Below are 15,261 nucleotides of genomic sequence, written 5' to 3'. Positions count from 1 at the left end.
TTTTTCCTCTATGTCTCACATTTTCTATTTACATTAGCCGACATACCCACATTTTCAAAAATGTTTTCTGGGTAGACAGAGGAGCTCTGTTCTGCACTTGTGCAGAATGGATCTCCTCTTCTAAAGCCAGGACACACAGAAGGGCAGCGCTGGCCCACATGTGATGCATCCTTGCCAGCTGAAGCACTTCTGGATGCAGTCGCATCACATGTGACATTGCCAAGTAAGCGGTTAAAGCATTTTTTAGTGTGAGCATTCTAACTTTAAACATGTTGCTTTAATTTTAAACGTGCAGGCATTCTAACTTTATACATGCTGCTTTAGGAGCATGTTTAAAGTTATAATAGCTACGTGGTTAAAATGCTTTAAATAGCATTACAATCTCAACACTGATTTTTTTCATGTCTACAAACTCACTCTCAACATAGTGACTATAGACTTCCTGACTGCATCCCTTTCTTTTCCCTTTCAAATACTGTACATATGTAATGCTGAGTGTGCTGCAGTTAGAGGAACACAGCTTCAACTTCACAAGCATAAATATATATCTTCTGATTGCTCATACAGTCCATCATACGGAATCAGGGGCAGAACTATGGGAGACAATGGAGGTGCCTGCCACCGGGTTTCAGCACTGAAGGGGCACCTCCTCCATTGACCTCAAATTATTCACCGCACTTAGGGCTGTAACTATGTACCCGGAGTGTACGTCATGGCTGCCCAATACATGGCTCCCCTTCCCGGCACCTGAGAAGCCACCCATACACTAGTGGAGAGCTCCATGTCAGACCATCAGCTTCGTCTATCTATAGGCTATCTGCATGCAATTTGCTACATTACAGTGTCAGTGGCTGTGACGGGGGGGCACCAAATTTTAACTTGCCTCCGTGCATCTGGGATGAATTTACGCCACTGTACGGAATGGGTATGTAATGCAGGCTGTCGGGATGTCTCCTGTCAGAATACCGACAGCGGAATCCCGATGGGTCAGGTAAGTATACTTACCCTCCCCTCTTTTCACCCCAAACCCTCCCTTCTTTTAGCCTAACCCTATCCCTCCCCAACCAGCACCCTAACCCTCCCTATTAGTGCTTAAAGCTAACCCCCCTTTCGTGCCCAAACCGAAAACTCCCCCTTAGTGCCTAACCCAACTCCCCCTCCCAGTGGTGTCTAACCCTCCCCCCTAGGGGTGCCTAACCCTAACCTCCCCCATAAAACCTAACCCCGCTATGCTCCTTAAACCTAACCCTACCCCCCCCCCTATCCCCCGCGGCTAACACTAAGGGTGCCCCGGACTTACATCAGGCTGACGTCCTTCGGCGTACCGGCATTGGGATTAAGATAGGCATCTGTATTTCAACACCTAACTTAAGTCCCTTGTCAGCATTTCCATGTCGGTATTGAGACTGGCGGCATGGAGGCCGCCGGTCCCATAACTACATCCCCATCATACAGCTCATTAACCATTAATTAGCATTCACAATAAATCAGCACTACATTAATTTAAAAATATTCACATTCAATAAATAACCCTACAGTATTTTGCTCCAACCTGTCCTGATAATAATAGTATAATAAATAAACCTATTTAACCCCAAACAGTCCCTACCTTAAATAATTATTATTCACACACAATAAGTGTCTCTCTTTCTTACTCTAAAGTCAGCCCCACACTCAATAATAGTCCTAAAACCACACCACCATTAAATTAATAGCCCTGTAGCCTCACCTTAAATTAATAGACATCACCAATTAATTCCTACCCACAATCAAATGATTTGACCCACCCTAACATGAGTAGCCCATGCTGCTACCCAAATTACATTAAGAGCCCACCCACTTTCAGATGTCATGATTGTGATTGTTAAATAATGTTTCTGTTACACAATATTGTATGTTGTTGTTTTTATACATGTAGTGCATTAGCAAAAATATATCATTACATATTTAGATATTATAATTGCTACTGTAAATTATTTACAAAACAAAGTAATTTTAACTAAATTTGATTGTTACTTAATTATTTTAGATACATTTACAAAAATAGTATAATTAAAAAAGTTAATAAATTGAGTATTTTTAGGTAGGAAAGCAAATGTTTCACTTTTCTCTTTAAACTACAGAAATCCATACTACTTTAGTTAGTTACCATTTGGCACCACCTTCTGGTGGTTAGTATATTTTCCCAAAAAAAGCTACATTATATTCTGATAAATTAAGTTTTGCAGTTTGCAGATTTATTTAGCAAATTGGTTTGCATGTGTAATAATTATTCATTAATGTAGTAATACACTACATTTATACTATATTCTTAAAAATGCTGAAACCTTTAACCAAGGTTACCTTACTTAGGGGCCTATTCATCAAAACATAATTATCACAGGTGCATCATGCCTCCTGCCATAAACTATCACTTCCGAAAAACTGCTGTTTCTACGAAGCAGTTTTTCAGAAGTGAGAGACGTTTCTCCTACAGACGGTCAGTTTTCACTGTCTGTCTTCAAGCTGCGGACTTAGGACCTCATTCAGAGCTGCTCACAAAATGCGATCGCTCGCTCTGAATGAGGGCAGCCGCTTCTTCTTTAAAATCCTGTCTCCAGGCCGCTCACTAAGCCGTGGGTGCGTACGCGCACTGTGGCCGCTGCGTGTGCGCAGGGCCTCACCATCGACCCGTTTGCGAGCGCATATGCACTTGCAAGCGGGTCTTAATGAGGTACTTAGCCTTTCCCCCCACGGGTGTACAATCCACCCCTACTCCCCCCGCGGGTGTACAATCCGGCCTCCCTCTCCCCCACGGATATAAGATCCGCCACCCCTCCCCCCCGCTGGTGTACAGTCTGGCCCCCCTTCCCTGTGAGTGTACAGTCCGGGATCCCCCTGTGGGTGTCAGATACCCCCCCCGCGGATGTACGATCCGAAACAACCGTCCCCCCCACAGGTGTCTGACACCCCCCCTTCCCGCCACCGCATCCCCTCCTCCCGGCTCACCTGTCTTCTAATAAAACATACAAATAGGCGCTGGACTTCTGTCTGCTGTCTGGTGATAAGCATGGAATTAATTAAAAGAAAGAACAAAATGTATCCTAATTACTGATAGCAGCCATCAATTGAGGAGGAAACTGGATCCTCCAACTGTTACATATACTGTACTAAACACAAATCACTATCAGGCGCTAGGTAGGTTATATGATTTACTACACAACATCAAGATAAAAAATTATTATAAGAAAGTGATATTAAATAAAAATTACATCTATAGAAAGAAATAAAATATAAAAATAGTTATACATATACCATAAAAAAGAAGTTAATAACATTCAGCAGTTTGCTTTCTACAAGATTAGACTGGCTTTAGAATATACTGTATACATTAAGAAACACCCACAATAGTGCACATAGGAGCTCATTCAGACCCGCTCGCTAAGATGCATACTTTCGCACGTTGTGTATGCAAATTGCTTAGGCAGTGCAATCGCACAACAATGAATTAGCATGCAGAGTATTTCTTAGCAAGCGATCACATAGTGTATGCTCATGCATGTCTGCATTTGCACCTCCACTTCCCCTGTTACCACCTACAAATGGCTTCCCCTGTTATACCTCTTTTACACCGGAGCTAAAACCCGGGTTTTTGAAGGGTTAACCCGGGCAGCTCCCTGGTGTAAAAGGGCAGAGGGTTGATCGCCGGGTCGAGTGACCCGGCAATCCAACCCAGGTAACTAGCAGGGTTTAACACGGGCGTAGCCCGTGAAACCCTGCTATGGGAACAGTGCACTCCGGGTCACAAAGACCTGGAGTGCGCTGCTAGCCGGCCGATTGGTCCGGCTTCAGTGGCGCTTGGAGATGATGTCATCTCCAAGCGTCCACTTTCACTCCGCAATAGCCGGGTCTATGCAGACCCGACTGCGGTGTGAGCGGCGCTGACTCGGGAATATCCCGAGTCAGCGCCGGCAAAATTCTGGGTCTGATCCGGATAGGAACTTTGTTCCAACTCCGGGTTAGACCCGGAATTTAGGTGGAAAAGGGGTATAACTCACTCTGCTGGGCTGTCTATGTGCAGCGAGTGAATGCATTATAAACTTTCGCTAAGGTATGCACATGTGCACTGCGATGCCATCGGCAGCAGCGAGAGTATGCATCTTAGCGAGCGGGTCTGAATCAGGCCCATAATTCGATATTGTAGCTAATAATCATAGCTTGCAGGCTACAAAGTGGTCAGATGTTCCATATCAGTTGTAGTGACTTGTTTCAATTAGTTCAAAGGAAAGAAACAATGTTAATACAGTAGCCAGTTGTAAGTTCCACTGAGCAGATACTTTATAACCCATTTCTGAGTGCAAAAAAGTGCTGTGTTATTATTCATCCAATTATATTTGTAGCAGCCTGTGATAATTCCTTTTTGTTAGCTATTATTAGTACAAGCCACAGCTGTTCGCACAGACTGCAAGCCACTGTTTTCAAACAGTTTGTTATGCAGGGAGCAGGAGAAAGTTTAAAACAATTTATGCATGCATGGTCTTTGTTAGACTCATGGCCCTGCTCAGTGGAACTTACAACTGGATACTGTATCAACATTGCTTCTTTCCTTTGAACTAATTGAAACAAATCACTACGACTGATATGGAACATCTGACCACATTATTAGCTACATTATCGAATCATGTGCACAATTGTGGGTGTTTCTTAATGTATATATACTAAAGCAAGTCTAATTGTGTAGAAAGCAAACTGCTGAATGTTATTAGCTTCTTTTTTAGAAGATACAATTTTATGGTATATGTGTTTCATTATTTTTATATTTTATTTTTTTCTATAGATGTAACCTGTCTTCTGTTGGTGAGCTGGGCCACATGTCTGCAAAGTCCCTTAGGGTTCAATACATCCTAGTGCTGTGGCTGGCAAGTATTTCTTCGGGTTGGGTATGGAATCCTGGCTGTCAGGATGCCGCTGTTCACAATACCGAAAGCGTCATCTTGACAGCCAGAATTCTGACACCCATAGGAAGTGACAGTAAGTCATTTTCTAACCCCTACCCTAACCCTTACCCCCCTCCCTGTTTCCTAAACCTAACCTCCCCCCCTAGTGCCTAAACCTAACCTCTTCCTCCCTTAACCCTTCCTCCCTGGTGCCTAACCCTCCCCCTAGTGCCTAACCCCACTAGCTAACGCTACCCTCCCCCTGTACCCTGATACTTACCTTCGGGATGCCGATGGTCAGGATACTGGTGCCAGGATCTAAACCATCGGCACGCTGGGATGCCAACTACATCCCATTTCTTCACAGGCTGCCGTGTAAACAGTAGCCTGTGAAGGTTATTGGGGGCTGAATGCTATCTCAGAGTGGCGTTCAGTAACACCATCAAGTTCTGAAAAATATGCTTTTTCGGAACTTGATGAATGGCGCTAACACTTATTTTTTTTACAAAAGTATCTGACAATGTTAATTGTCACATGCTTTTGTGAAAAAAAAGTGATTATGAATAGGCCCCAAAAAGTTAAAAGTCGTAATCAAAAAATAAGTTGCTTACTGAAAAAGTATTTTAAATATTACTGAACTTGAAAAAATATTTGTGAATGCATGTTTAATGTTATGGGACAGCAGTTTTAAAGATGTATGTATAATTTAAAACTGTAGTAAGAAAACTATGTTTTATGATGTCTTTCTGGTTTTAGGCATGTCTCCTATAGAAATATCACTGAACGATGAGAGCAATGTCACAACTCAAGTATGTCAAAGCAAAGTTTGTGGAGATAGGTAAGTGAACTGGTAAATCCAAATATTCAATATGTGGAACAATGACAATATTGGTCTGTTAAAGTAACAAGACTGTGGTAAATAATTCTATAATATATAATAGACTAGCTGGAGTACCCGGCGTTGCCCGGAATTTTAAGAATGTTTGTTTACACATCATCCTCCAACCAACCTCTCCTTAGGCAGGTCTCACGAAAAGTGTGACAAACTTCCCCATCAACAATCCTAAGGTCTTCGAAGGAAGTAGGACCTGTAACGGTGTAAAGCAAACTTCGGAGATAGAGGCATTCAAAATTTGTAGGATGTACAGTGTAAACACGGCCAAGCGCTTCTTTTGCTCTGATACCAGGATGACCATCTACAGCGACTCACTGTTTTCTGTGCAGAATAACTTTGGGAGAAGCATTCCATGTATAATATTTTGGCAGCTCACAGTACAAGCAGGGTCCTTGCAAAGTCACCATTTTGACACAGTTGGAAGAAAGAAGTAAATGTTTTTGCGTAATTTGGTATAGTCAGAGAGCTGAGAATGCTGGCAAAGCATGCTAAAGCTCTCTTCGATAATAAACATTAAGATCATGACAAGATAAAATGCCAGCAAAAATTGTGTTTTTAAATTAATTATAAATGAACAGTAATTAATTTTGGTTTAAAAAATTTTTAGTTGCCTCCGCCGTGTTTTAATACGCTCGTATGTAAAATGTCACGATCTTCGCTTGTAAACTGTGGATTTGTATAGAAAGACAGAAATACAGAAGGACAAATTTTTGCTTGTATATAGTAGAGAAGATAGAAAAGAAAAAATAGTAGATAAGCTAAATCCTTTTGTAATTCCGTACCTGACCTTTAGAGGGCGAATGCTATGCAAAAATTGTGTTTTTTAATTAATTAAAAAGTAAAAGTAATTAATTTCGATTTCAAATTTTTTTAGTTGCCTCCGCCGTGTTTTAATATGCTCGTATGTACAATTTCACGATCGTGGCTTGTAAACTTTGGATTTGTATAGAAAGACAGAAGGACAAATTTTCTCTTATATAGTAGATGTACAAGACCAATAACACCCACAATCAACAGATTTACTTAACCGACAATACCGTGTGTCTGTAACCAATAGCAATGCCTGTGCATACTCTTATCTCTATTTATCTATCTATCTATCTATCTATCTATCTATCTATCTATCTATCTATCTATCTATCTATCTATCATCTCTATAGCTCTATCTATCGAAGAAATTAACAATTAATGTGTCATTGTATCTAATAAAGTATTGCATACTACTGAATGAATATCTGAGGCTCTGATCTAATAGAGCTTTTAAGAAAAGAACCCTTATTGTGGTGATGAAATGTTATAGTTCAAGACTTGTTCTAGAGATAGTATAGGGACAGTGAGATGTGCTCTATGCACACAGCAGCTGCGTCTTTGGACGCAGGTACTGTGTGCTTATACAGTGTGCTAATGCTACAGGAGGCTTCTGAAGGAAAAAGACGTCTCCATTTAGTATCTCAGATCTGATATCTGTGTCCAAAGATGCAGGATGGTTCAACATCAAAACCATGCAGACACTGGCCTCAGCACTCCCATAAAATGTGGATGACACACAGGGCCGGAATAATAATTTGGCGGGTGGAGCAGCAGCTCTAGTCCCCACCCCCCCATTAAAATAGGCCCATATGATCTGTAGGGCTGTTGGAGACAGGACAAAAAATATGTTCCTGTTACAGCCTGGCTGCCAGCGGCCACCCAAGAACTGCTCACTGAAACCACAACCCCCTGTGTCCTACATTCCGGCTGTTCAACTTCTGTCGGGCATAATACTGGCAGTGTAGTGGGAGACTTCATAAGTCCTCCCAGCTCTGTGCACAGTTTCTCGTTGCCATCTCCATGTGACATCCTGCCACAGATTTTAATAAGTGCATTGTGATATACGTGGAAGTTCCAGAAGTTATGGGATAGATGCCTCGAATTGTGTAGGACCCTATCTAGCATGGAGAAGTGCAGCAACTCGACATGGCATCGATTCCAAAAGTTGTTGGAAGACGTCTGGAGAGATGTTGACCCATGCTGTCTGGATAGCTTCCCAGAGCTCATTGATACAGATGTGTTCTTACACATCTTTGCTGCAGTCACGGTAAAAAGCCACTCTCAGCGCACCAGGTTCCTTGAGACTCTGCTCGCGCCGGGCGTCTTTATTACATCCTTTTTTTGCTGAAAATATGCCTAAGTCACAATGCAATGCAGACTGTGCTGGTTAATTTGATATGTGACACTAGTGTATCTGTGTGCAATTGAGTCTCTGAATCTGTATATGAAGTGCTGGAAAGTAGCGTATGCAGCTTTTTTTAATCCAAGTTCAGTTGTGCTTCATATGCACACATATATACAAGTGTTGCATATCAAATTAAACAGCAGTCCTGCAGGTGAGTGATTGCAACTTAGATGCATTTTCTGCAAAACAAGATGCCCAACGCTAGCAGAGTAGCATGGGACGTGGCGGCTCACTCATGCCAGGCAAGTCGTGCTGCATGGCGTATTGAGGCTAGATGTATGAGGATCTGTATCTTGGATGTGAATTGACCTACTGTATCTACCACATCCCATAAATGCTTGATTTTGATTCATGTCGGGCGATCGGGTTGCCTCACCATTCAGCTGAACTCTACAGAATATTCCTCAAACTAATTCTGGACAACTTGGGACCTATGACACTGTGCATTATTCTGCTGGAATATCCCATCACTGTGGGGGTACATGAAGTCCATGAAGGGCTCCAAATGGTTATTAAGCAATTCAACATAACGGTAAGTTACTGGTCAATTACATGTTCAGGTGGCCCAGCAGACCCAATCCATGCCATGTCAGCACACCCCACACCATTATGGAGCCACCATCAGTCTGCATGGTGCCTTGTTGACAACAGGGGTCCTTGGCCTCATGGGGTTTGTGCCACACCTGAACCCTGTAATCAGCCTTAAACAACAGGAATCATGACTCATGGGACAACCCCACATGTTGCCTGTCCTCCAGGGACCAGTTAGCAATGTTACGATCCCAAGTGAGGTATTATGTCTGGTGTCATAGTGTTAATAGGGGCACTCTGGTGGGTCTGCTGCTCCCATATTCAGTGGAAGCTAAAGAATGCTGCACTGACCAGTTTTATATGCATCTGGTACCTCCTGAATTGAATGTGGATGTGATTTGGACCATTGTTGCTTTTCTTTTACCATGGACAATTCTAGCCAGACACCACTGGTCACGATCATTTGGCACCCGTGGTGGTCAACCACTGCACTGTCCACAGTGGGTGATATTGCCATCCATGAGGTATTCCTGAAACACACGTGACACTGTAGATCGAGGAATGTTGAATGTCCACACAACATTGGAAATGGAATATCCCATCTGTCGGGCACCTACTATCATGCCCTGTTCTAACCCCAATAATTCACATGGCCTTGCTATGAGCAGTCTAGCCGGTGTTCAAACGGACTCACAAGATGTCAGACTACAACTGATTCAGGTCTGGGCATTTTTATGATGTCACAGTACAGATACGCCACCTACCATTACTTTACATACATCTCTACATCTCATGACTTTTGGCAAATCAGTGTTTATATATTGTAATATATACTAGCAGCACCTACCCGGAGTTGCCTAGTGATTATTAATTTTATTTAATGATACAATGTTTTCTTCCCCCTTTTTTTAGTTCACTTATCTGTCTTAATTTCTTCTGAAGTAAAAAAAACGTTTTTTTCAAATTTGTTACCACTTTCTTCAATCTGTAAATACCTCATTGTAAACCTTACACTTGTAAAGTCTTATTACTGTCATCAGCAGGGCCGTAGCTAGGGTATTGCGGCCGGTGCCGTGGCACAGGGCACCGCAGGGCAGGGGGTGCTGTTTGGGCCTGTCAAATTTCTGTTTATTATCATTCTCACTTGTAGCTTCCTCTTATTTCATCCCCAGCATCTCCTGGCCTCCCCTATCAATTCCCTGGCCCTTCCCCATGAGGCCATTCCCCTTTTTTGGGTGCCTTATGTCCCTTTTGAAAAATGAGGGGGGCGCCAATGCTCTTTCTGGCACAGGGCACCAAAAAGTCTGGTTACGGCTCTGATCATCAGTTATGGGTATGATTTGATTGGTGGCATTACCGATATGGGAGAGACCCACGTATAACTGACCATATGAGAAGACCTCGCTCCTACCAATAAACTATTAAGCCATTCCGGAATGTCTTCAAATTCATTTAGACGCATGTATCCGTTAAAGCAGCATAGTCCCGAAGATTCTTTGGGCCATCTTTTTGCATTGCAATTTTCACAAATTTTATCCATTTTCCCTATGGACAAATCGGGGTGATTAGCATAATCTGTAGAAGGGTCGAAACAAAATGCCTATTTAACTCCGAGAATAGAAGTTGCATTTCTGATTCGCACTATGGGGGTCATTCAGACCCACTCGCGAGTGGCAGTACGCTCGCAAGTGAGTCGATGTTTCCCACTGCGCATGCGCACGACGGAGGGAGCTCCGTCGTGCGCATGCGCGAGATCCGACGAGCGAAGGACTTTCCTTCGCTCGGAGTGTCTCATCAAAGGGGGCGTGCTGTCGATGGTGACTGACAGCACGCCCCCTTTGGTGGGTGTGCCGGGGGCGTGCCTGCCAGACGGAGGCGTTCCCAAGGGAACGCCTACCGTCTGAAGCCGGCCCCACTGACATCACTAGTGATGTCAGTGGGAGTGATTTTGGCTCTGATTGAGCCGAAATCACTCCTGGCCTTGCGGTTGAGAAACCCAACCGCAGGCTTTCACTCGCAGTTCCGATGGTCGCGATGGTCAAGACCATCACGACCATCATTTTGCACGCTCGTATATGCTGTGGGTGGTGACCCACAGCTATACGAGCGTCCAGGAGGACGCTCCATATTAATGGAGGTGGGCCCTGATTCAGAGCGAGCGCTCTGGTCAGAGCTTCCGGCTCTGAATCAGGGCCTATATGATCTCATTGATGATGTGGATGCAGCTCTCTGTGGTTACTGGACTCTGCCGCCCTAGCCTGAGAGTTGTGTATGCACATCTCTTCTAAGCATCTCTCTCTCTCTCAGGGGTGGATTCAGCCATTCTAGTGTACATCTCTCCTAAGCGTCTTTCTCTCTCAGAGCTGGACTCAATAGTCTTAGACTGTGCCACTCGTCTAGCCTTTCTTGATTTTTTTGACAGGTTCAGTTTTGCTTTAGGCATTTTACTGAATCGCGATTTAAGTATTATGTGGATGGGGACTCTCTCACATTACAGAATAGAAGTTGCATTTCTGATTCGCACTATGGGGGTCATTCAGACCCACTCGCGAGTGTCAGTACGCTCGCAAGTGGGTCGATGTTCCCCACTGTGCATGTGCACGACGGAGGGAGCAGTCAGTCAGAGCAGTCAGTCTTCCTACTTAGAGCCATGCAGGCAGTGTGGTGGCCACCCCTTCCCTCTCCATCAGTCCTCGCCTGGTTCTCCGGAGCCTGTTAGTCACAAGCACTGCTGCCCCCCAGACTACACAAGTGTGTGTGTATATGTGTTGTGAATATATATATATATATATATATATATATATATATTTGTGTATTGTGAATGTACTCGGCAACTGGTTATGGAAAGCCTCCTTCTTATTCTTACAATACTTATATAAGTTAGTGTGTTGCACTTACTTATTTGGTTGTAAGTGTCTGCTCCAACCACAATAAGTGGGTAATGGCTAATTACCACATTAAAAACATAAGGCAAAATAAGTGAGCGACAATAGTGCCTATACACTGCATATATAGTTATACCAAGGAACATGTATAATAACAAAGTGGTGTAAAGTGTCAAGTGCATATGTGCAAATAAATCTCAGAATAACATCCCATACAATTGTTTATAGAATATTGGTTACTAATAAATAGTCATAGTGTAAAGAAATTATAAAAGGATAATATATATAAAAAAACATTTAATTAACTAATATATCCAACAGACAATTATAAAAATGCAATAAATGAATAAAGGCAAGGTGGGAATTATAAATATATAGGTAAAAAATAGTATTTCATAAAAACATGGATAACTTGAATAAATGGTACGTTTTAATTATCCTTAAATCATATCATAGATCTACTTTAACTAAGAGTGCCCCAAAAAAGGAATTTTTCTTCCTTTTTGCCTGTGCAAAATCAAATGTCTTAGTAAATAACACAACTGACCAGCTGGTAAGTATAATATCAATGTTTCAGAACCTGTAGTTCTTTCATCAGGATCCTGATGAAAGAACTAAAGGTTCTGAAATGTTGATATTATAGTTAACAGTGAGTCATTTGTGTTATTTACGAAGTTGTCCTGAATACAGCCATTTGTTTGCTATTTCTACTCTACTGGCTGGTGTGGGGTAATTTTGGAGGGCATAGGACGCATTTGGATTCCAGCACTAAAGGGAGTTTTGGCATATATACATGTGTGGGGTGTGTGTATATATGTATATACTAGCTTAAGTACCCGATGTTGCCTGGGTTTAGATCTTCAAGTTATTAAGTTTTATTATATTATGTTACTCAAATCCAGTGGAAAGCTCAGAACAGGCTCTCTAGGTCAAAGTTCTACCTGGCGCACTCTGCTGTGATGTTCGACCACTGCATTAGGCATCCCAGACCAATTACCACCCCTCTGTGAAGTTTTCATCCAAATCCATCCAGCGGAAGGCCCAGAAAAGGCTCCCTGGGTCAATGTTCTGCCCAACATACACCAATGGGAGGGCCGCCTATATGTCTTCTGGGATCCACCACCCTGTGAAGTTTTCATCCAAATCTATCCAGTAGAAGGCTCAGAAGAGGCTCCCAGGGTCAAAGTTCTGCCCAGGATACAACCCCCTTCTACTGTACAACCTGGCCAGGATCCAACTGGAACACCTCACATTGATTTCATTGTTTCAGGGGTGTATCTTCAAATTATTAAGTTGTATTATGTGATGTCATCCAATTCCATCCAGTGGAAGGCTCAGAACAAGCCCCCCGAGTCAACGTTCTGGCCAACATACAACAACGGGAGGTCCGACCGAGACCCTAACCCCCCTACAACCTGGCCAGGATCCAACTGGACCAGCTCATGTTGGTTTCATCCCAATTGGTGCAGGGATGTCCAAATGAATAACAGGACAGTCAAACAGACCAATGAATTTTATATATAAGAAATGTTGCTTTGTCGCATTGCCATGTTGTCACTGTGTGGTCTAATAGCTTACTTTTTTATACTAAATAACTATGTAACGATTGCGATGACACATGGGGTAATTAGCTGGTAGATGGGTGTCAGTGGTGCAGTGTTTAAGGTGCTCAATCAGGATCCAACACAGCTTTCAGGTAAATAAAGGGAATGGTGCTTTACTTTTCAGCATAAATCAGGTGCAACACAAATGAACAGGAAACAATAAATGCCTAGCCCCTTTTTTAGGGCAACTACCTCACTACTTTACCCCTAACTATAATTGTGCAGCTAATCTGCAAACACAGTCTATCAGCATCAAAGTCCCAGTCCTATCACTGACAGGTATTCTCACAGGCTTCGGCCTGCACACATTCAGGCTCATGGCTTGCTTGCAGTCACAATCTGCTTCCAGCAGAGTAATATACAGCCTTTCTGGGTGGCCTTTCCTGTCTCCTACAGTTATAGACTCTGACTTCCTCAGCCTGCAGCTTAGCTGTCACACAGTTTTTTGGAGACATTTTCTCCTGTAGGTCTGAACCCGGCTTCCTAGCCACCAGTGGCTTCGCAGCCCACACTGGTCTCCAACAGTAGTCCCACCTTGACTGGACACACATGTACCAGCCTGTCCTGACTGCAGTGTCTTGCAGACTAACTCTCTCTCACTACAGCCCAAAGGTGTGTCAAAACTCAGTATTTCAACCCTGTGTGGGAAGATCTCTCCAACCCCACACAGAATCTGCTGCTCACCAGCGCCATCTCTGGTGATACTGCCACTATATATATATAGCACCTTCAGGGTCCACAGTTATTATGACTGCTGACTGTTAAGCACAGAGAGTGCTGAGACATTTACTTCTATGGGCCGTATTCGTTTTCCCCCCCCCCCTATATTTAAAACCAGCACTAGTCCCTGCAGCCTGGTGTTGGTTTCTAAAATACAGTGGAACCCTACACATTTTGGTCCCCGTATTTTTAGAAACCAAAACTGGCTGGCAAGCCTGGGGCTGGTTTGGCTTTTGGGGGGGGACCTTATGTAATTTTTTTTGTAAATTTTTACTACTTTTTTTTACAGGTTAAAAAAAAGTGAATTTTTGGAAAATATTCTAGGGACCCCCCTAAAGATGTGTAGACATGGGGGATCACTATGGGTACCCCCATTTTTATCTTCTGAAGGAAGTCGGGATTTCTAATAGCAGCGGCAGGAAAAAAGCTATTTAAAAACCCAACTTTCTTTTGCAGGCAAAAACAGGGGTACCCATAGTGATCCCCCATGTCTGGACATCTTTAGGGGGGTCCCAGGCATATTTTCCGAAAATTCCCATTTTTTTCCGTAAATGGGGTCAAGGGTCATTTTTAAATTAAAATTTTTTAATTAACTATAGCAAGTGAAATAAAGTTTAGATTTGGGGTTTAGGGGTGCAGGCTTATAAAAAATAGCTTGTACTTTTTGGAATGCCCCCTTTAAAACGAAATGTAAAAAAAAAATGTAAAAAAAAATCGGGACACCCCAAAAAATGAAGAAAAAAAATTTTGGGGTGACAAAACAAAATTTGGCAAACAAAAAGCCAAACTAACGACATTAATACTGGCGGGGTCCCCAAGTATGTGGCAGGTGTTTTTTTATTGCGCAGAGTAGCGGCAGGTGTATTTTTGCAGAATTGATAAAACTACCTTTAGGGACTTAAAAATATGCTAGTACCCATTTTCGTGTACCCCAAATTTGATGGGACCACTTTTAAAAATGAAAAAAAAAGCTAAATGCTCTTCTGCATCACTTCTTCAAATAGTCGGGAAAAAAACACCAGCCGCAGCAATTTAAAAACCACGACTTTCTTCTGCAGGCACAAACGGAGGTACGCATAGTGATCCCCGAGGTCTGGACATCTTTAGGGGGATCCTACAATTATTTCCCCAAAATTCCCATTTGTTTTCGCCGATCCAAGTATCACCGAGTGCCGTTTTCGCCTACTTTGAAATTGAATACGGGGATACGCGGGCACACGCGCTATACTTTTCCGCTTGTCAAACAGGCGAAGTCGACGTTAAGTCCAAGCCGCGTTAACTTAACGCGGCTCAGCTGATATTGAATACGGGCCTATGTTGTTTGCTTATTTTCTGTTATGTACCTGTGTGTGTCCAGGCCCCTGCTCACCTATGCTAAAGTGCAGTGTTAGCTGCTATTAAAAAGCCACTGCTGTACATAGTACCTGCCTGCCTGGGGTCCTCATTTTTATAGCCCATGTTACAATACACACAAGGGCTGATTGAAAAGTAATGA

The 15,261-nt window shown here is 42.9% G+C and overlaps 1 protein-coding gene across 2 annotated transcripts in view; it reads left to right on the top strand.

Annotated features, from left to right (window-relative positions):
* Positions 1 to 15,261, top strand: part of MOCOS (molybdenum cofactor sulfurase) — an 805,385-nt gene that overhangs the window by 593,591 nt on the left and 196,533 nt on the right. For both annotated transcript variants that reach the window (XM_088473622.1, XM_088473620.1), the window contains exon 10: positions 5,673 to 5,754. In XM_088473622.1, the coding sequence (XP_088329748.1) occupies positions 5,673 to 5,754 (82 nt within the window). The remainder of the gene's footprint in view (positions 1 to 5,672; positions 5,755 to 15,261) is intronic.

This window comes from Taudactylus pleione, unplaced genomic scaffold (genome assembly GCF_031769625.1).
Source record: "Taudactylus pleione unplaced genomic scaffold, aTauple2 ptg000137l, whole genome shotgun sequence".
NCBI classification, from domain to species: domain Eukaryota; kingdom Metazoa; phylum Chordata; class Amphibia; order Anura; family Myobatrachidae; genus Taudactylus; species Taudactylus pleione.
This window is presented reverse-complemented; position numbering and strand designations above follow the sequence as displayed.